Raw genomic sequence first — 20,457 nt, forward strand, 5'->3', positions numbered from 1 at the left:
GGTAATTTGATAGGGATTGCATTGAATAGATTGCTTTGGGTAGTATAGTCATTTTCACAGTATTGATCTTCCAATCCAAAAACATAGTATATCTCTCCATCTGTTTGTGTCATCTTTGATTTCTTTCATCAGTGTCTTATAGTTTTCTGAGTATAGGTCTTTTACCTCCTTAGGTAGGTTTATTCCTAGGTATTTTATTCTTTTTGTTGCAATGGTGAATGGGAGTGTTTCCTTAATTTCTCTTTCTGATCTTTCATTGTTAGTGTATAGGAATGCAAGAGATTTCTGTGCATTAATTTTGTATCCTGTAACTTTACCAAATACATTGATTAGCTCTAGTCGTTTTCTGGTGGCATCGTTAGGATTCTCTATGTATAGTATCATGTCATCTGCAAACAGTGACAGTTTTACTTATTTTTTTCCAATTTGTATTCCTTTTACTTGTTTTTCTTCTCTGGTTGCCGTGGCTAGGACTTCCAAAACTATGTTGAATAAGGGTGGTGAGAGTGGACAACCTTGTCTTGCTCCTGATCTTAAAGGAAATGCTTTCAGTTTTTCACCATTGAGAATGATGTTGGCTGAAGACACGAGTGTTTGAAGTGTGTTTATCTCACTCCCACCTTCCTGAGAAGCCAGAGGACAGGGGTCCCTGGCTGGTGGGAGCGGGCCCCGGGGCACCTGGTGCAGACCCTCTGCAGCCCCTCCGGGAAGTGCACCCACTGCCCTGATACCTGATACATGATGCAAGGTGGAGCATTTATCAACAAGAAGCAGCCTTTCTTTTCCTTTTCGTCACTGGAGGTGTTTGGAGCTCCTTTGCCAACTGTCACCTACGACACGGCCAGCACCGAACAGGCAAGTGAGGCACCGTCACCCAGCGCTGGTCAGAGGAGCACAGCTGGGACGGAGCATCTCGGCCCTGGATCATTGAATGCCCAGCGGGGGCTGACGTCCGTCCCCGACACCCTCCTCGGGAGAAGCCCCACTTCCGTGTCCCTCCGTCCACCACCTCGGGGTTCCTCTGTGTGTGTGTGTGTGTGTGTGTGTGTGTGTGTGTGTATGTGTGTGCCCACTCTTTGTGCAGCTGCCCGGTCACCTCACGTCCTCCCTGTTTGCTCCTTATAGCAGGAGCGCCAGGGACCTCTCGTCAGTGGGTCACAGGACATCTCGGCCAGTGAATCGAGCAACCAGGGTGCACGTGCAGGGGATCACGGGATACAGCATCTGTTTTCAGGCTCTTTGGCCATTTTAAAAATCATTAAGTTGCCGGTAAAAAGGACACACACATCTCGGAAGAGAATAATTTTGCATTCACCCTGGAGAGAAAAAGATAGGGCGGCAGCCTCTTCAGATTCACGTGTGACCCATACAGCTGGACGGGAATCACAGGCAGATAGAGCCGGCAAGAGGTTTCCTTCTCTCCATTGTGTTCCCCACCTTCCAGCCCCATAGGGCCAGACGTAGGGACAGCGGGAACCGAATTCCTTAGGACCTGCCCAGCTGCCCCTCGAGGAGCTTCCTGTGTTTGTCAAATAAAAGCCCCTTGGAGTCCCTGTCAAAGAGGGACAGCTCGGGACCCTTCCAGGCTCACCCCGTAACAGAAACACGGGGGTACCAGCCGGCCTGTGGGAGCAGAAACCGCGTTCAGGGGGCTACAGGGGCCCCGCCCTTTAACACTGCTCTTCCCCGCGGGTCAGAGCTCACGAGCTCAGCAGGTCACCGGCTCAGGTCACCGGCTGTGACCTCGGCCCGAAGGGATCAGAGCAGGCCTTCAGGAAGACCTTGTTTGGGGACCAGTGTCCGCTACCTCATCTGCTACCTCAGGATTCGTTTCCAGACGCAAGCGGCAGGGGCTGTAGTGGGGACCCGGGTGTGCCCAGTGCTCGCGGTGCCCCTCCGGCTCCTCCAGTGCCCGCCACGGCAGCCCTGGGTCCGGGGTCTGTGCCACGGGCCTCGGGTGGCCCTACTCTCGGTCCCTGAAAAGGAGAAGGCGGACCCTGGGGGAGGTGGCTTAGCTGCAGCCGGCAGTGCCAGCCTGGCGCGTTGTTTATTTGCATTCCGATCAACCTGCACGTAGCCGGCTACTTAGGACCCTGGACCTTGGCCTGGCTCCACTGCGGGCGGCTTCCCAGCCAGGAGCTCAGCAGGGTGCCTGTCCCCAGGGAGCCCGGAGCTGGGTGAGTCTGGGGGCGCAGGGCCGCACCTGTGTCCGGCCGGTGGAAGAGGGCCCACGCGTGGTGACACGCGGTCCTGTGCCTCCGGTGCCGCGCCCCTGACAAGCTCTCTCCCGCAGGGCGGATGGAGGGCTTCTGGTCCTGAGACCCCATGTGCGGCTGGCAGAAGTGGCCCTGGGACGGCGAGATGCCCTCGGAGCGCAGGGACGTCCTGGTGCTACTCCCCACGCGGGAACGGCTGCGGCTGGCCGTGGGGGTGAGCGCGGAGGAGGGCCGGGTGGGCGACAGCGGGGGGCAGCAGGGGCCAGGGGTGAGCCAGGCCATGTGTGTGGGGTGGCCGTGGGGACCACGTGGGGACCACATGGGGCCAGTGTGCTGGCAGGCCTGCCCCCTGGGACCGCACTGTGTTCTAATCACACCACTGCCCCCCAGCTTAGAGAAACGGACGCTGGCTCCGGCCACCTTTACACAGTGCGTGTCCCTCTCGGTCTGCAGCCCCCGGCTGTGGCCCAGGCCAGACACAGTCCGCAGCGTCCGGCGCCTGCGTGGGCAGATGTTGTTCCGAGGGCCCTCCCTTCTGGAGCCTTTTCCCGTGCCCCGGGCGGGGGTGGATCTGAGGGCAGCTGCGTCCTCGGCCTGGAATAAACACTAAAGCTGCTGAGGGAGCAGATTCAGACCTGGCAGATGGGAGTCAGGCCGCCCACACCTTGTCGGCGGGTGACCGTGAGGTCCTGCCTGGAGGGGCGAGGCCGCGGGTCTGTCCTCCCAAGAAGGTGGCTCCCGCCTTCCCTGGGAAGGGCAGCCCCAAAGCGCTGGGCTGGGGACAGCGGAGCAGGGGTTCGCTCGACAGTGTCCGTGAGAGACCCTGCTTGGCCTCTACCTGATGGCCACGTGCCTCAGGTTGTCCTTTCAGGGGAGATGTGAGTTGTCGCTTAGGCGTCCGTGGCTTCACTCCACACGCAGGATGACACGCAGGCGCAGGTGCAGGACGGAGGCTCTCTTTAGGAAGCGTGTGACTCGTGCAAGCTCCCACCAGACAGTGCAGCTGTTTGAAGCCAGAGTCATTAGCTAAGAAGCTCGTCACCGAGGTGGCGTGTGCCCGGCCCTGAATGCCACCTCGTCTGTGAGGACCAGTGCACCCTGGGGACAGAGCTCGCCTCGACCGCCTTCCCCAGGCCCCCGGCCACCCCGGGGACAGCGGCTGCCACACAGACGTCTTCAGGGCGCCCCGGAGGCCCGGCCCCGCCTGCCCCTCCCTCCCTGTGAAGGAGCGCCCAGAACGAGAGAGGGGCTGCGCGCTGGCCCCGCACAGGGACTCCCGGCCCCGCAGAGACCCTCCCCGACGGGACCTCCCGGGGAGCGGGGGTACGGTGAGCCGGGGAGGGGAGCCCCCGTCTCTGTACAGCAGCTGTAGGGGTGCGTGGGGCCTGGCCTGAGCACAAACACCCGCGGGGACACACTGGACGAGCCGGCCGTGCTGTGGGTCCGCTGCTGTGCCCCACGGCAACTCAGAGCCTGCACCGCGGGCTGCCTGCGCCCCAGCTCCGGCCCTCGGGACACGGGGCGTCTAGTGGGTCCGTGCAGGGCCAGGTCACTTCCAGCCGGGATTTTGACGTCTTTCCACCTCATTCCAGTTGCCCGAGAGAAAGTAAAGTGGCCTGAGCCCTCCGGTGCCAGGCGGTCTCTGGAGCTCGGTTGTAGTGGCCCTTCCGGGCGTGTCTGAGCTGAGGTCGAGGTCTCTCTTCCCCATCGCGGCCCGGAGCAGCTCCTCCTGCGCTAACCGGTGCCCCCGCGTGTCCGGCTCTGCCCCCTCCCTTAGCCCTCTCCACGCGCAGCCGGGGCCCTGCCCCCCGCTGGTCTGATCTCACAGACGGGAAACTGAGGCCCAGGGTTGGCGAGCACTTGGTGCCGAGCTGCGGCTGCAGCCCGGGCCGCCTGGCTCCAGAGCCCGTCTGCGTTCCCGCTGTGGGTGCAGCCCCCCACCCGCAGGGGAGCAGAGCCGGGGGGCGGGGGGCGGGGGCTCTGGAGCCCCAGGCCCCGTCTTGGAGGCACGCCGGGGAGGGGTCAGCCCTCCCATTTGGCCCGTGAAGGGAGTGTTCCTGATAGACGTTGCTGACTGTGAGAAATAAGTTCCTGTTTCTGCATCTCCTTTCTGGGAACGCGGGGTGCAGGGTGCGAGGGCGACGGAGAACTCGGGAAGCTAACGTCCACGTGGAAATGTCTATCTCACGCGTTCGGCCATCGCGGACTCTCGGGCTGTCTAGGGCCCAATCAGAGGAAGACGGAATCTCTGTGTCTGTCTTTCCTTCCTACTCTCACCTTGTCTGCCTGTCTTAGTTGAGTTGAGAGGCAACGGAAAGCGCCCATAAAGTGGGCGGGCCCCTGGGGGAGGGTGTAACCTCACTGAAGGATGACTGCGGTTTGTGAAACGCGGCACTTGAAGTGGGAGGGGTCTGGCGAAGAGCGCTGGACCCTGCGGGGCTGGTTTGGGGCTGCCTTTGGGAGGGGGCGGAAGGGGTCTGAGATGCCCCACAGCTCCCGGGAATGTCTTGCCTGTGTCCTGGGAATTTCTCCTCTGCTCAGGGACACACTTCTGTACTGGAGTCAAGGTCCCCAAGCCTCGGCGTCCCCATCCAGCGATGAGATGCTGGAGCTGATCGATGGGCTTCCCGGGGGTTCGCTGTGTCCTTAGAGGTGCCTTATGCCACGGGGAGGGTGCAGCAAGGGGACCTGGGGCGGGGTGGGGGAGGGGAGGTCCTGGGGCATTGGCCCTGCCCTATGTGAGCCTGGTTCCTCGGTGAACTTCACGGGAAGGTCTTCCTGAAGGACCGTGCAGCCGGAGCAGAGCTGAACCCTCAAGAAGGAGACGTGGATCCTGGCTGCGACGGGGCCCACGGAGCCAGCCTCCAGTGCCCGTGGCCTCGCCCTCCTGGCCCTGCCACGCGGAGCCCAGAGGAAGTTACTTCCGGGGTGTGCGCACTGGGCTAGCAGTGAGGGAGGAGCCCGTAGTTAACTGTACCGCGTGCGGCTTCACACCAAGCATTAGGAAGCCATGGGCTGGGAAGCCTTGCTGCGAATACGCGTCACCGTCATCGCGGGCGGAGGGATTGTCCCTCACCAGATCAGACGGACGATGACAAGGCCGGCCTCCCGGGCACTGACCACTAAGAAGTGGGACTCCCTGAGTCACAGGAGCTCCGCCCGTCCCCAGGAAGCCTGCGACCAGCGTCCTCAGGCTGCCCGGCCGTCGCACTCCAGCCCCTCAGCTGCCCCGGTAAATGGGTCTCCGTTCGGTGAACCCGAGCCTCCACCAGCCGGCCTCACACACACGGACACGGGCGCCAGACGGCAACGTAGGTCTGTGGGGACCAATCACCGGCCCAGGAAGCACAGAGGACAGAGAACCAGACCCACCAGGGAGCTGTGTCGGCCACGGGATAAAGGGCCCTGTGTGCCCAACAACTCAACGGCCGGGGAAGGTCCCGGGGTGGGGCCTTCCTTGAGTCTGGATTCAAATCAACAAAGCACGAAAACGTTGACGTTTGTGAGACAACCGGAAATTTGAACGTGTGGGATGGCTGATATGAAGATGTTGTTAACGCTTTAGGTGTCACGAAGCATTTGTGGATAATGGAAAGCCGACTGGCTAATAGTTGTGGTGAGGGCGAGAGCCCGCCCTTCCGTGTACACACACCGACGCGAGAGAGACCTCACTCGTGCAGGCGTGGACGCACACCCAGGACTGGGGCCGCGTGGGAGCGGGGAGGGGCGGGGAGGTGACGGCGCTGGGGCTTGGCCTGGGCCCTGCAGCCCGGCAGGAGGTCCCTGTGGGGCAGGACGGCTGCTGTGGCAGAACTGGGGCGTGGGGAGACATGGGCCTCCCCTGCAGCACACGCCCCTTTCAGGGGTTCCCAGACGCCAGCCCTGCTTTCAGGAGTCGCCTAGCGATGCTGGCTTCGAGTGAGGAGAGAGCCCAGTGGGGTTCCTGGGGACACGGAGCCTCCCACACCCCGTCCTTGGAGGGAGCAGCCTCCTGTCCTGGGGTCGGACACGCCGCCCCTGCCCTCGTGAGGGTCTCACCCTCTCACAGGCGGCCTGCTGTGTTGGGGGGACTTCTAGCCGTCAGCCTGGGGAGTGACCAGGGACCCCGAGCCCTGACCCTGCTGAGCAGGAAGCCCACTGAGCCAGACCCTGCCCACCAGCCCGGCTCGGTGGACTCTCCTCTGGACTCCCTCCTCTTCCAGAGGTCGCCCTGCTCAGCGCCCTGAGCACCTCCGATCTCTATCGCAGGTGCAGGCTGCCGGGCACGAGCTCTTCCAGCAGGTGTGCGACCTGGCCGGCATCAGAGAAGCCCACTTCTTTGGCCTCAGTGTGATAAGAAGTAAGCAAGCGTCGCCCGACGACCGTGGGCCCCCCGGGCCCCTCCCAGGGCAGGGAGGGCGGGTGCTTGGGGCTGAGTCTGAAGGAGACCCCAGGCCTCCGCCTGGTGCCGCCTGGTGCCCACGTGTTCCGAGGGCACCAGGGTGTCTGGGCGATTCCCCCTCGCTGCACCGGAGCACAGGCGCGTGCACTCATGCTCACACATGCAGATATTTACATAGTTGCACATTCACACACATGCACACTCAGGCACACACATACATGTTCAAGTATTCACGCGCACACAAAGTACACAAACACACATAACCACACTCGTGCACACTGTCTCACATATTTACATACTTAACACATTCACACGTGCGCACTTACATACTCACACACGTGCTGGTACGCTCATAGCCTCACATACTTATTCACACTTATAGGCACACACTCACACGTATTTACATGCTGTCACACGGGTGCACACATGCACACACACACATATACACTTGCACACTCCCCTCCTCTGGAGAGAAAAGGTGAGCAGGCTGGAAGCTTGCTTTCTGGAAGCCCTGGGCTCTGCTGGTGTGCAGGGCCCAGTTCAGAGCCGGGGGTCAGATGGAGCTTCCGTGGACCCCTGGTGTGAGGAGGGGCAGTGCTGGCAGACGAGGTGGGGCGGCCACCTTGTCCCCCCGTCCCAGGCTCCCTCCAGGCCCCCAGGCTGAGTGGACGAGCACAGGGCAGAGCAGGGGAGCTTGACCCTCCTCCTGGATCCCCCAGCCTGTGCACCCCAGGCAGGCGTCCAGGTGGGGGCCGAGTGAGATGGGGAGACCCCATGGGGACATGGGCTCTGAGGACCCAGCCTCTCCCTCAGCGGTCCGTGCAGCGTGTCCTGCAGACTCGTGAGCATTTCTCCGAGGGAAACAATCCTGCGGTGGCCCCCACGTGGTGACCCAGGCCTTCGTACCACGTGGGCTCCCTCGGCCCCAGCCGCAGAGAAGAGTCCGTGCTTGGGCCGCCTGACCTCTCCGGGCCCCGAGCACAGCGGTGGAGGCCCCAGGCTTGTCACTGGTGCGACTCCCGTCTCCGCCAGGCTCTCTTTGGAGCTTGTAATTTCGTCTCAGCGTGACTGAGAGCCGAGCCCTGGGACTTCTGGTGGCCAAGTGCCTAGGGACTTGGGGGGCGGGTGGGGGGCGCGGACCAAGCAGGGAAGAGAAGGAGGATGAGGTGGGGTCACTGGTCAAGGTCCCCATGGGAATTCCTGCCCTTAGACCTGGCCGTGCGCCCCCTGGCGTGGACTTGGGGTGTCCCGTGTGGGACCCCCAGGCTGGCCCGGGGGAGGTGGTAGAGCTCAGGACAACCGCCTTTTCTCCCGTCTGTCAGGAAATTGCTCCCCAGTTCCGGGTCCCGGACAGAATCGGGGACATCGGTGAGACGGTGCTGCAGGCAAGGGGCCCGGCGCCCAGCATGGGGTTCATGTCCTGGAGTAGCAGCTTTGGGTTAAATTTTAATATTAGTGGACTTTTCCCGGTTTGCAGGGAAAGCTCAGTCAATGGGTAGCTTTGCCCCAGTTTACGCTTCCGTCCAGAATCGCCGTCTTAGCCGTTGGCCGCCGCCGCCTTGTGCCTGGCCCTCGCAGACAGCCAGTCAGGACGCGATGCCTGGCCCTCGCAGACAGCCAGTCAGGACGCGATGCCTGGCCCTCGCAGACAGCCAGTTAGGACGCGAGCGTTTCTAAGAAGCTTGGTTTGTTTGGGGGAGGGGAGGGTTGCCAGTGCCCATTCCTCAACAAGTCTGTCGTCTTGTTCTAGAAGTTTCCCGCTTCATGGAAATGAAGTCCCCATCGTTCCAGAGAGGGTCCTGGTGGGCCTGGTGGAGGCTGAGCGGGGGGCTGGGGTAGGTGGCGGGACCGCTCACCTCGCGGCACAGGCCTCGTGGCGTAGGACCGGGCACACGCGGGCAGTAAAGCAGAGAGAGGGCACGCACACGCGTGGTGACTTTGTGCGGGGACTCGTTGAGACCCGGAGCCCTGGGGGGAGGGGGTCACAGGCTCTGGGGGGCCCCGACCCCTGGGACGCGGTGGTTGGGTTCAGGGGTACCTCTTCCTCCTGAGCTTTGTCACTTGGGAGCCCGGGCCTCTGGAGCATCTGGAGGTGGCTTAGCTGAGGGCGTGTGCCACTCCGGGCCTCTCTGGTCCAGGACAGCCGCCAGCTCTTGGGTCCCCCCGCCAGGGCGTGAGGTGCAGTGCCGCCACCACCTGACCCTCCGAGGCCCCGCTGGGGTCTGGGTGTGGGACGTGCAGGCGGGCTCAGACTCAGTGGGTGGGCACGCTGGGGGCGCCAGACGCGGAGTGAGGATGGCCCTGAAGCCCGGCCACCGGCAGTAAAGCAATCGAGGGACGTCGGGAGAGGGGTGGCGGGCTGGCCGCCGGAGAAAGGAGGTCTCAGAGGGAGAAGCAGGAGGCCAGTGGCGTTCACAGGCCCACCCCAGTCTCCCTCTGCCCAGGACGGCGGGCCGCGCAGCCAGCCCCCCGTCCGGCAGGTAGCCCTGCAGGATAGAAGAGAGACGCAATGCTCATTTTACTGAAACAGTACTTTGAGGATTTTCCGACATCCCTGGAAGTAGAGACAACAGCAGCAGTTGCCAACCTTTTGCCAAACCTGCTCCATTGAACCCGGAATGTTCTGCTGATTATTTAAAATAAATCCCAGGCTTCGTGATATTCCATCCCTAAATACTCTTTACGCATCTCTTGAAAGAGAATATTTTCTTAAATAGCCACAATGCCATTTGTACACCCAACAGAATTAACAATTTCTTGATATTATTATTTTATTTTTTTAATTTATTTTTATTTTTTTTGCGGTACGCGGGCCTCTCACTGCTGTGGCCTCTCCCGTTGCGGAGCACAGGCTCCGGACGTGCAGGCTCAGCGGCCATGGCTCACGGGCCCAGCCGCTCCGCAGCATGTGGGATCCTCCCGGACCAGGGCACGAACCCGCATCCCCTGCGTCGGCAGGCGGACTCTCAACCACTGCGCCACCAGGGAAGCCCCTCTTGATATTATTTAATATTCGCTTGATATTTAAATTTCCCAGTTGTTTCAGAAATGTCTGTTTATAGCTGCTTTGTAAGAATAAGGACCCAAATAGCATCCCCGCGTTGTGTTTTGTCACCTGGTCCCTAAACCTCTTAGGATCAGAACCAGCCTCTGCGCAGCCTGCACGGCCTCAGGTAACAGAGGCCTCAGACCACGTGGCGTAAACGACAGAAACCTGTTTTCTCGCAGTCCGGAGGCTAGAGGTCTGAGATCCCAGGGTCAGTGGGGCCGTTCCTCCTGAGGCCTCTCTCCTCGGCGTGTACTTGGCCATCTTCTCCCCTTGAACTCACGTGGCCATCCCTCTGTGCAGATCTGTGTCTGAGCTTCTCTTGTTATGTGGACCCCAGTCCCGCCGGGTCAGGATCCACCCTAATGACCTCATTTTAACTTAATCACCTCTTAGAAGGCCCAGCTCTAACTACAGTCACGTTGTGAGGCCCTGGGGGTTTGGGCTCCAACCTAAGAATTTGGGGACACATGCGACTCCTGACACCCCTCCCCTTTTTCATGCCAGTGGCTCGCTGAGGCCAGTGCATCCACTGTCCCACTGGCAGCCCCACACTCTAGGATCCCGTTTCCTCCCAGCATCACCTAAATTGGCTCTCACCCCACACTTCCCTGTCCCGGAAGTTGGCGGGACCGCCCAGTCACTCCACTCAGCCTTCTGGGTGGGACAGCATCACACGTACTGCAGGGCTGGCCCTGGGCGTGTCCGTCACCGGACGCCACGTCTGGGCCCTACTTCTAGTGGTGCGAGATTGGCCCATGGGTTCAGGTGGGCAGTGCTGGAAGCCCACGTCCAGCGGGTGGGCTGCAGCTGGGGGGCTAGTGGGCGACTTTGAGAACACATTCGATCCGTTTCTAGCGCCTTTGTCGTCTAGGTTAGTGATGCTGTCGGGACTTTTCTTCTGGAGCTTGAACTTAAGCCGAAGGTGGTTTGTTCCTTTCTGTTCTTTATCATGAACTTGGCGGGGAGCTTGCAAGGAGCAGGCAGGTGATTTGGATAATCACATGCTGAAAAGGACCCTTGCAGCCCTTGCAAGGTGGGCTTGGCTTTTCACTCCTGTTCCCACGTGCAGGCTCCTTCGACAGAACCCCAATCCTTTAACAGCGCCGCCAAGGTCAGACGGCACGCCATGGCTAAGCCTGTGGGCCCCGACCACCCTGGGGGAGCCTCCCAGCCACAGAGGATGGTCTAGATGAGTGAAAAGCAGTGCTTGCTCAGAGCAGAGGTGGGCACGCTTCCTGTACAGGGCCAGGTAGTGAGTGTCTCTGGCTTTGGAGCACGAACGCAGCTACAGACGTTATGTAGCAGAGGAGCCCGGCTGTGCCCTGCTTGGCCCAGGGCCCTCCTTTGCTGACCCTGGGCTTCGAGGGTCCTTGGCCTGGGGACCCCTACCAGGGTTTTATTAGCCGTGTGACTGGCGTGTTTCCAAGCCTCTACAAGGCCCGGTTTCCTCCTCTGCAAAGTGAGCAGAGATAACAGCCGAGGTGTTGAGGACGCGAGGATGCGGGGGTTGGCTCGGGGTCCCAAGCCCAGAGCCTGCACGCGGCAGGCTCACCCCCTGCTGAGGCGGGCCCCGCCCTGGTCCCCTGGCACCGCCCCGTCTATACCCTGGAAGGCTGCCTCGTAGAGCTGGGAGGGGTCAGGCTGTCCTGCTGTCCTCAGAGAGGGGCCTGCAGGTGGCGCTGTCGAGGCCCTGAGAGTCACGGGTTCTGGAGCTGAGCCTGACAGTAACCGAGGGAGGCCGGCCCGCCCCACACTCCTCTAGAATAATCTCATTTTTCTCCAGCTCACAAAGGAAACACGTGGTCGTAATAGTCCAAAAACACAGAGCGTAGAATTGGAAAGAAGGGTCCCCCATGACCATTCCCAGCATTACCACGTTAATGTGACTCGACTTGAAGTTGGGGAGCTTGGTCCCAGGTTTACAGGCCTTTCCAGTTTCGAAGGACTCGGTCTACAGCTGGGAGAGGGGCTGTTGGGAGGAAGACCCTTCCGGACGGTCACGCTCCCGGCAAGGACCAGCTCCAGTGCCATCGCGCTGTCAGTGTCTAGGTTTCATTATCTAAAGATTCCGCACTTTGGAAAACCACCCGGTAAAGCCTGGACGTCAGGAGACACGCTCCTGCAGCCTGCCACCCCAAGGAGGCCACCGCGTGTGACTGGTCGCACACGGGCCCCTCCCAGCACGCTCTGCTCCAGGCCCTGCTTCTCTCTGTAGACAGCGAGCACGTCTTCATGGATCTGGAGCAGAAGCTCAGCAAATACTTCTCAAAGGACTGGAAGAGAGAAAGGCATAGAGTGAGCTAAACTGCCAGGCGGGGGAGGGCAGGGGGGAGGGGCCCGGGAGGCCCAGCTGCTGGCCCTTGCCCCAGGTCCCGGCGCGGAGTCTGCCGGGCGCAGGGAAGCCAGCCCCGTGGGTGCAGGTGCAACGCCCTCCAGTGTTCTGGACATTTGCCCCGCAGTACAGACCTGAGCTGTGGCCTCGGGCTGGGTCCGAAGCGATGCAGATGGTGCTCCGTCCTGAGCACCAGCAGGGGGTCAGCCCCCTCCCCCCAGGTCTCAGCACCGCCTTCTCTCCACCCTTCCAGCCCCAGGGAAGCGGCAGGCCCGGGGCCCCCTTCGTGGCCTTCCTCAGGGTGCAGTACTACGTGGAGAACGGAAGGCTTATCAGGTAACGTCGCTCGCTGGTTCTCTGGCATGTTCCCGGAAGGGTGACCACCTGTCAGGATGCGGTATCGCTGTTGCTTGGGGGGCAGAGGCGCAGCCATTCTTTTTGATTAACCAACATGTAAAGACTAGGGCAGAAACGAGAGTGTTTCGAACACAGGTATTTTATGCCCCAGGGTGGGCTTTCCCAGGTGTGTGCTGGAGGGTCCGCGGATCCCTCTGTAAGCGGGGCCTCCTCCTGCTCTGGTCTGCGCGCCCAGCTGCTGGTGCGCCCAGCTGCTGCTGCCCCCAGCTGCTGGTGCGCCCAGCTGCCGCTGCCCCCAGCTGCCGGTGCCCCCAGCTGCCGGTGCGCCCAGCTACCGCCGCGCCCAGCTGCCGCCGCGCCCAGCTGCCGCCGCCCCCAGCTGCCGCCGCCCCCAGCTGCCGCCGCCCCCAGCTGCCGCCCCCAGCTGCCGGTGCGCCCAGCTGCCGCCGCCCCCAGCCGCCGCCGCGCCGTCCGGGTGGGGAAGGGCCCCAGGCTGGCACTCCTGCACGGCCTCCTTCTGAGCTCCTGGGCCTACTTTCCCGAGAGAACCCCACCAGAGCATGTGGGAGAACACAGATGCTGGGGCGCCCCCAGACCGGGGGCGGGTGAGCGGGGCCCGTGTCCCAGGAGCCCCCTGAGCAGGTGCAAGTGGGCCGGGGTCCCCACAAGCCTCCCCAGGCAGAGAGCTGGTGGGGGGGAAGGTTCTGGAAAAGTCTCGGAGGGGAGAACAGGCAGGTTGCGGGGAGGGAGCGTGGCTGCCCCGTGCTGTGGGGCCAGTCGCTGGTGGTAGTGTTAGAAGATCTGAACTTGTTCTTCCCAGGGGCCCTGCTCCCTGTGTGTGTTGGGAGATTAGCCGAAGAAAGGGGCCTGTCTCTTAGGAGGCGGCTATAAACCAGGCCTGCCAGTCCTGGGTCCCAGGAGCCCTGCCCGAAGTCAGGCTCACCTGGCTTCTCAGCAGCAGGGGGGCGGCAGCACATCCACCTGTACCTCCCGCGCTTCGGGGCCCTGAGGGTCCTGGGGCCCTGGGGCAACGAGACGGGGCGTGGCGGGCGGGGGGCGGTGACGGGCGGGGTGGGAGGCCGCGGGCTGCAGGGGGACGGCGCTCCCGAGCCCGCTCGCCCGCCAGCGACAGGACGGCCCGGCACCTGTACTACTGCCACCTGAAGGAGCGGGTGCTGCGGTCCCAGTGCGCCCACCGGGAGGAGGCCTACTTTCTGCTGGCTGCCTACGGGCTGCAGGCCGACCTGGGCAATTACCGCGAGCCAGCACACTCGGGCCGCTACTTTGAGCCGCAGGCCTACTTCCCGCAGTGGGTGAGGCCCCTCTCTCCATCCTGGCCGCCACCCCCAGGGGCGGGGGGGACCCCGGGCCGGAGGGGGAGCAGGCTGGACAGATGGCTGGCGGCTCCCTCCTCAGATCATCACCAAGAGGGGCAGCGGCTACATCCTCAGGCACGCGCCCACACTGCACCGTGAGCAGGGGGGCCTGAGCCCCAAGGAGGCCGTGCTGCGCTTCATCCGGGAGGCCTGCCGGCTGGAGGACGTGCCCGTCCATTTCTTCAGGCTGTACAAGGTCCAGCTGCGGGGACGCCGGGTGGGGGAGGGCGGCTCAGGCCTGGGACGCACCTCCCCAAGGGTCCACAGGGCGGCCGGGACCCCGACCCAGGACAGGAGGGACAGAGTCCCCACGGCTGTCCTAGGGCTGGGACCCCCAGCCAGCATCAGAGGGGAAATGGGAGGAGGCCCGGGGATCCCACCTCAGCCCTCAGGCACCCCTGGTCCACCAGCGAGGGTCTGCGAGGGGGGCCACAACCCCAGGCCAGGGGCTCTAGACCTTGCCAACGTCTGTGTCCTCTTAGGATAAGAAGGAGGACCGACCTACCATTGTCCTGGGACTGACCCTCAGAGGGGTGCAGGTCTATCAGGTGACCGGCAGGGGCCCTCCTCCCCCTCCCCTCCCCTCTCCTCCCCCTCCCCCTCCCCTCCCCCTCCCCTCCCCTCCCCTCTCCTCTCTTCCCCCTCCCCTCCCCCTCCTCCCCTCCCCCTCCTCCCCTCCCCCTCCTCCCCTCCCCTCCCCTCCCCTCTCTCCCCCTCCTCCCCTCCCCTCCTCCCCCTCCCCTCCTCCCCCTCCCCCTCCCCATCCCCCTCCTCTTTCTCCTTAACGCCCCCTCCCCTCCCCCTCCTCCCCTCCCCTCCTCCCCCCTCCCCCTCCTCCCCTCCCCTCCTCCCCCCTCCCCCTCCTCCCCTCCCCCTCCCCCTCCCCCTCCCCTCCTCCCCCTCCCCCTCCCCTCCTCCCCCTCCCCCTCCCCTCCTCCCCCTCCCCCTCCCCTCCTCCCCCCTCCCCCTCCCCTCCCTCCCCTCCCCCTCCCCATCCCCCTCCTCTTTCTCCTTAACGCCCCTTCCCTCCCCCACGGGGGCTGGTCTTGCCGCTTCCTCTGGCTGGCCCTGTGCACGCGGCCCTGCTGTCTTGCAGGAGGTGAACCGCGCTGCGCAGCTGCTCTACGACTTCCCCTGGCGCCACATCGGGAAGCTGGCCTTTCTGGTGCGTGTCTGATGGGGTCGGGGCTGGGGGCGGGGGTGTCTTAGCCCCCAGGAGCCCAGAGGAGCCTGGCAGACGCTTGTCCTTCAGGACGTTGCCCAGGCATGTCATGGCCCACGAGGTGCAAGCACAGCCCGAGGCCTGGGGAGGGCCCCGCGTGGGGACGGCCCCACCCCCTGGAAGTGCCCTTCTGCCGGGCTGGGTGTCCTGGCTCTCGTCACCAGGAGGACTTCTGGCTGCTGGGTGGGGACAATAAAGGGGGGCGAGGAGGAGGCCGCAGACGCGCTCCATCCAGACACCCTGGGCCGGGCCTGGCGCTGGGCGGGTGGCAGGGACGGTGGGTCCTGGGTGCAGGCTGAACTCGAGGGCCCAACACGGCCGTGGGCCCACAGGGTCCACCTCCCCCGGCCCAGCGCGGTGGGCGCCGGGTTACAGCTGCCCTGAGGCCCCTCCCCCACCCGCACCCCCAGGAGAAATCTGGTGGCAGGACAGAAACAGGGGAGCCCCCAGCAGAGGGCCTGGCTGATGCCGTCCTCTGGCTTTCTTGGTATGTCACATCGCGTCTCTTCTCTGCTCAGGGCAAGAGGTTTGAGCTGTGGCCGGACGGGCTGCCCGCGGCCCGGAAGCTGGTGTACCGCACGGGCTGTTCCTGGCGCTCCCGCCACCTGCTGCACCTGCTCAGTAGCAGCCACCAGCTGCACCTGACCCTGCAGCCCGCGCTGCAGCGGCTGCGGCAGCTGGAGGAGGCCCAAGGTGGGGCCGTCCCCTCCGCGCCCACCCCTCCTCTGCGGTCTAGGTCAGACGCTGGGCGCGGCAGGCCGCGTCGCACCCTGTTTTCCCAGAGGGGGGCTTGGCAAGGGGGTGGTGGAGACCCCACTCCTCTAGCTCTCCTGGGGCCTGATTCTAAAGATGGGGGCCGGGGGGAAGCGAGGCAAGGGCTGCAGTAACCCCCACGCGGTTCCTGGAGGCCCTGGCAATGCACGCGTGTGTGTGAGCGTGGAGTGCCTGTGTGCACATGTGTGCACACCTGCTTGCGGGGGCTGCTTGGGGCCCCTCGCCCTGAGACCTGGGAGCCCTAGGGCGAGTGTTAGGAGCTTACCGGCTGCCTGGGCTGTGACAGTGGACACTCGGGGCCCTGACCTCTGGGTGGCAGTTCCCTCCCCCGACTCTGCATCTTCCTGGGCCTGGCGGTGGGCTGCACCCCTGGGCCTCTGTCGGCCACCTGCGGCTCCATCTCCAGCGCTGTTCTTACACCGGCGCCCTCCCCCTCCCCCCGCACAGAGAAGAAGTGCTACCGGGAGTCCTGCGTCAGCGACGTGCTAGAGCTGGACCTGGACCTGGACCTGGCCAGCAGGGCGTCCCCCGGCTCCCCTGGCAGCGGGGACAATAGGGACGGAGGCTGGCGTCCCCCGCACCGCCTCTCGCTCCTCTCGTCTGGCAGCCACTGCAGCTCCCGCTCGTCGGGCATCGAGGCCGACTCCCAGCTGGCGGAGCCCGGGGAGATGTCGGTGGATGAGCCCGTCGTCGGGGCTGCCGCGCTCCACGGGGAGGAGCCGCCCAGCAGCTCCAGGACCAGCCAGAGCAGCCGTGGCACAGTTGGTGGTGGCAGAGGTGGGCCTGAGGGTGACATCCGGGACCAGGGGGAAGGTGAGTGTGCTGCTTGGCTAGATGCCGGCTGGGTCATCGCTGTGGGTGCCGGGAGAGGCTGGGGTGCTCGTCACCCTGATTCTGGGGACCTTGTTACACAGGGGCCCCTCCACCACAGGGCCTGGGAGCAGAGAAGGGAGGACAGGGCCCTCCCTGCAAGACGCGGTGGGTGGTGGTCCTTCAATCCCCCTGCAGCTGGTAACTCCTAGGGAGCCTGGCCCGGCCAGCGTCCCTCATGTAAGATCCCATCGGAAAGCATTCAGCCACGTTTCTCTCTTGCTACCCACGGGGTCAGCAGAAGTCACATGACAGTCGGCCACTTATGAGCCATTCTAGGACCAAGCACCCACCCGGCTTAGCAGGAGCTCCTTGTCCCCAGGGATGCTTCTGCAGTAGGTCTGGGAGTGGGGGCCCTGAAGTGGTTCCTTGTCACCCCAGGAAGGTTACGCAGGCTCTGCTATTCTCTGAGCACCTGCAGCGTCTTTGAGAGTGGATGCAATGGGTAATCGTGGGGACCAGCCTCAGGGCCTGGCCACCCAGGTCCACCTAGAGTCACCCAAGGTTATGCAGGGTCACCCAGCATCACCCACGTCCACCCAGAGTCATTCAGGGTCACCCAAGGTCACCCAGAATCATTCAGGGTCACCCAGTGCTACCCAGGGTCGCCTAGAGTCACCCAAGATCACCTAGGGCCAACCAGAGTCATTCAGGGTTACCCAAGGTCAGCCAAGATCACACAGTGTCAGGTGGTTTTGGTCAACCTGCCGTGTCCACCTGTACATTCTGAGCGATAAAGGACAGATCGGTCTCCAGCTCTGAGGTTTTGCCCAAGTGTGTGGTCTGCAATCTGGAATGAGCAATAATAATGATAAGATGCTGTTTGCCCAGTAAGCACCTGCTTTGATTAGACATAAGAGCACTTGGACAACTAAAGCAGCCCAGTGCGGAAGGACAGGGCAGTGTGAGCTGGCGGGGGGGGGGGGGCAGGGAGTGGGGGGGGTCCTGGGGGACCATGCAGGGAGAAGGCTGGGATAGGCGGAGACCACCTAAGGGGAGGAGCCCAGGTCGCCCACACAAACCATCGCTCCTCGAAAGGGCTCCGACACCTCACGTGGAGAAGACACGTGATAGTCTGGGGTTCCAGATGACCTGCAGGGAGGAGGCCAAGGTCACAGCCCACCTCTCTGTGACCCCGAGGCCTGAGAGGAGGGGTGCGGGAACCATAGAGGCACCCAGTCTCATCTCAGAGTTTGGGGCCCTGGGGTGAGCTGCCCTCTGCAGGGAGCAGGCGGGTGTCCCCGGGCCCTGCTCACGTGCCCTCGCCCTCCTCGCAGCCTCTCCCCAGCAGCCCTTGGCCGCGGTGCGGGTAACGCTGGTGAGCACGAGGGGCCCGAGCGCTGAGGCCCTGCACCAGGTAGGTCCCCACGTGGGCCAGGCGGCCTCTCCCTGTTCTGCATCGCGCCTCGTCAGGTCAGGGGCCCTAGGCCCACCCGAGGGTCCCCGGGAGACTCGTTGGGCAGTGGGGGACCGCTGAGGCTTTAGGGAGCGAGGCGGGTCGGGAGCTGGGTCCTCCGCGGCTGAGAGCTGAGAGTTCGGCCTGCCGTGTGGTGCGGCCCCCGGCCCCGCCCCCTTCCCAGGCGGTGGGCGGTGTGAACAAGGCTCGCACAGCTCGGGCCCCAGGAGTGCGGGGCTCTGGGGGGCTGCGCCCCGGCCCCCAGGAGCAGGAGGGGGGCCAAAGCCAGTGGCCCTGGGAGGTGGGGCAGAGGAAGCGGGGGCTGGAGGCTCCGGGCCTTGCTTAGGGCGGACCTGGGGGAGCCCCAGTGGGCGGGTGGTGACCCTGGAAAAAGAGTGAATGTTAGGGTACGATTTGACTCAGAGGGAGGCGGGCGGGCGGGGGCCCGGCAGGAGGTGGGAGTTCAGCGGGGGCGGGGGCGGGAGGGGGAGAGAAGGGAGGGGAGGGTGAGGCGGCTGCAGGACGGCCTCCTGGTCTCTCCCTGCAGCTGCCGGAGGCCCGGGCGGCAGCCGGCCCCGCGGCCCCGCACAGCCGCAGCGTGGACGACGCGCGCCCCGCCCCGCGCCCCGCCCCGCGCCGCGCCCCGCGCCCCGCCCCGCGCAGCTGCCCCCTCCGCCGCGCGCTGGACCCCGGGCCGAGGAGGTCCGTGAACTCCCGCTCCCTGGACCTGCTCGGAGAAGACCACCACCCTGAGGAGTTTGTGGTGTAGACGCCTCGGGGTACCGCTTCACCCCCGCAGGGCCCCGTCCGCGCCGCACGGCTCCGCCCACTTGGGACTCTGTCCCTGCAGCGCCGCTCCATCCACGCGGGGCTCCGTCCATCTCTCCATCCACGTCTCGCCGGCCCTCTCTGCCCTGGAGGCTCCCACCTACCACCGACAGGCTGAACGGGGCCTCTGGCACCGCCCCTTTTACCTGGCGGCTTTGCACCTTCACCTGTCTGAGGGGTGGAGCCAGCTCTGTCAGGCCTGGAGGTGCCGACGAGGTCTCACTTTCCCTGCTGCTCGGACTATGGCCGGTCCGAGCATCCTTCGAGGTCCGCGGCTCCAGTCTCTGCGCAGTGGCGCGTGGGCCGCGCTGCCTCTAACGCTCGAGGGAAGGTGTCTCAGCTCAGGGGTCCCCAACCGCCCGGCCGCGGCGTGTTTGTGGCCGGGCCGCACAGCATGCCCTCCGGAGCTCGCATTACCGCCTGAACCATCATTCCCCCCACCCGCCACCCGCCACCCCGCCTGTGGAAAGATTGTCTTCCACCAAACCGGTCCCTCATGCCAAAAAGTTTGGGGACCAATGTCCTAGCTGCTCTCGGACATTGGAGAGACCTCTGGGGTTCCCCAGCCACCGACTCCTCGATAGATGGTGAGACCAAGAACAGCAAGCTTCCCGGGAGTCCTTGAGCTCACGGTCACCGTCGTTGTTACTGCACTGGCCACAGGTTCCCCAGACCACCCTCTCTGCAGCCCCTGCTGTTCACAGCCCTGGGCCCAGTGGACAGAGGCGCCTCTGTGAGCCGTGGGCCCAGCTGCGTCACCCCAGACCCTCAGCAGAGCCCACCTTGTCCGCCGTGTGTACACAGAGGCACCGGGCCTGGAACCGCATAGCCACGTGGACACTGGTCCCGTGGAGCTGGTGGCAGGAAGTGGGAGGGGCAGGCTAAGGAGGAAGCCGTGATCTACTCTGACTCACAGAAGGAAGGCTCCAGAAGAAAGCCCGCCAGCGCAGAGCCTGAGTTTTCTCCTTCCCATCACAAGTCAGGCTCTGAAGGTGGTCCTTCCCCACCTCCTGCCCCAGTATCCACCCAGCCCGGAGGGCGTCTGGGCACCAGGGAGCCGTGGCATCTAGTCAGCACTGGTCACCCCCCCCGCCCACCGGCCATTCATTGCCCCTTCCCCTCCCCGAGTCAGAAGACTGGATGGGAGGTGGGGACAGGGATGGGTCCGGACCGCCAACACCCCTCATCTGGGGCAGGAGACCCCTTCCGAGCGTCGCCACCTCTCCAGCTGGCGGCTCCACAGGTGGCTGAATGGCTGAGTGGAGTTTCACAGCGATTTCTGGAAAAGCATATTGAGGCACTTTGACCTTCGCTGGGGGCCGTACTGGCCGGTGATTAAGAGGCCAGTGAGCAGGCCGAGTGTCCCGCTTGAGGCTGGACCCGCCGGGGTCGGGCGCCCGGAGGGTGGGCTGTAGTTAACGCTGTGCTTTCCTGTCCAAGTCAGGGCAGCTGCCCCAGGGCTGAGACATGGCCCCCACCGCCTCCAGGGCCCTACGTGCAGGGGGCCTTCTCGAACCGTCCACCTCATGGACAGTGCAGAGTGGCTGCGCTGAGCCCAGACGGCGGAGGGAGCTGGCCTCAGGCTGGCGCTCTGTGTCCCCAGAGGGAAAGGCAGGGCTGGTGCCGTGTCTCACCTATCTCCTGACCCCAGCAGGG

General features: G+C 63.9%; 1 protein-coding gene across 1 annotated transcript; it reads left to right on the forward strand.

Moving 5' to 3' along the window:
* Nucleotides 1-2,325: 2,325 nt before the first annotated feature.
* On the forward strand, nucleotides 2,326-18,742 carry FRMD1 (FERM domain containing 1). The gene is made up of 12 exons (XM_060167911.1): nucleotides 2,326-2,430; nucleotides 6,465-6,555; nucleotides 11,862-11,941; nucleotides 12,232-12,314; nucleotides 13,462-13,648; nucleotides 13,752-13,907; nucleotides 14,194-14,259; nucleotides 14,808-14,876; nucleotides 15,452-15,626; nucleotides 16,155-16,520; nucleotides 17,855-17,934; nucleotides 18,521-18,742. Exons 1-12 carry the CDS (start codon nucleotides 2,326-2,328, stop codon nucleotides 18,740-18,742), a joined length of 1,680 nt encoding a protein of 559 aa, XP_060023894.1.
* The last annotated feature ends 1,715 nt before the right edge of the window (nucleotides 18,743-20,457 follow it).

The sequence above is a fragment of the Lagenorhynchus albirostris genome, chromosome 12 (assembly GCF_949774975.1).
Source record: "Lagenorhynchus albirostris chromosome 12, mLagAlb1.1, whole genome shotgun sequence".
Taxonomy (NCBI): Eukaryota; Metazoa; Chordata; class Mammalia; order Artiodactyla; family Delphinidae; genus Lagenorhynchus; species Lagenorhynchus albirostris.

Bases quoted from the DNA above. Each gene is read 5' to 3' on its own strand.
- FRMD1 (XM_060167911.1), top strand. From the start codon at position 2,326: ATGTGCGGCTGGCAGAAGTGGCCCTGGGACGGCGAGATGCCCTCGGAG. The intron at 12,315-13,461 runs GTAACGTCGCTC...CTCGCCCGCCAG, and splicing joins GAGAACGGAAGGCTTATCAG to CGACAGGACGGCCCGGCACC. The intron at 16,521-17,854 runs GTGAGTGTGCTG...CCCTCCTCGCAG, and splicing joins CATCCGGGACCAGGGGGAAG to CCTCTCCCCAGCAGCCCTTG.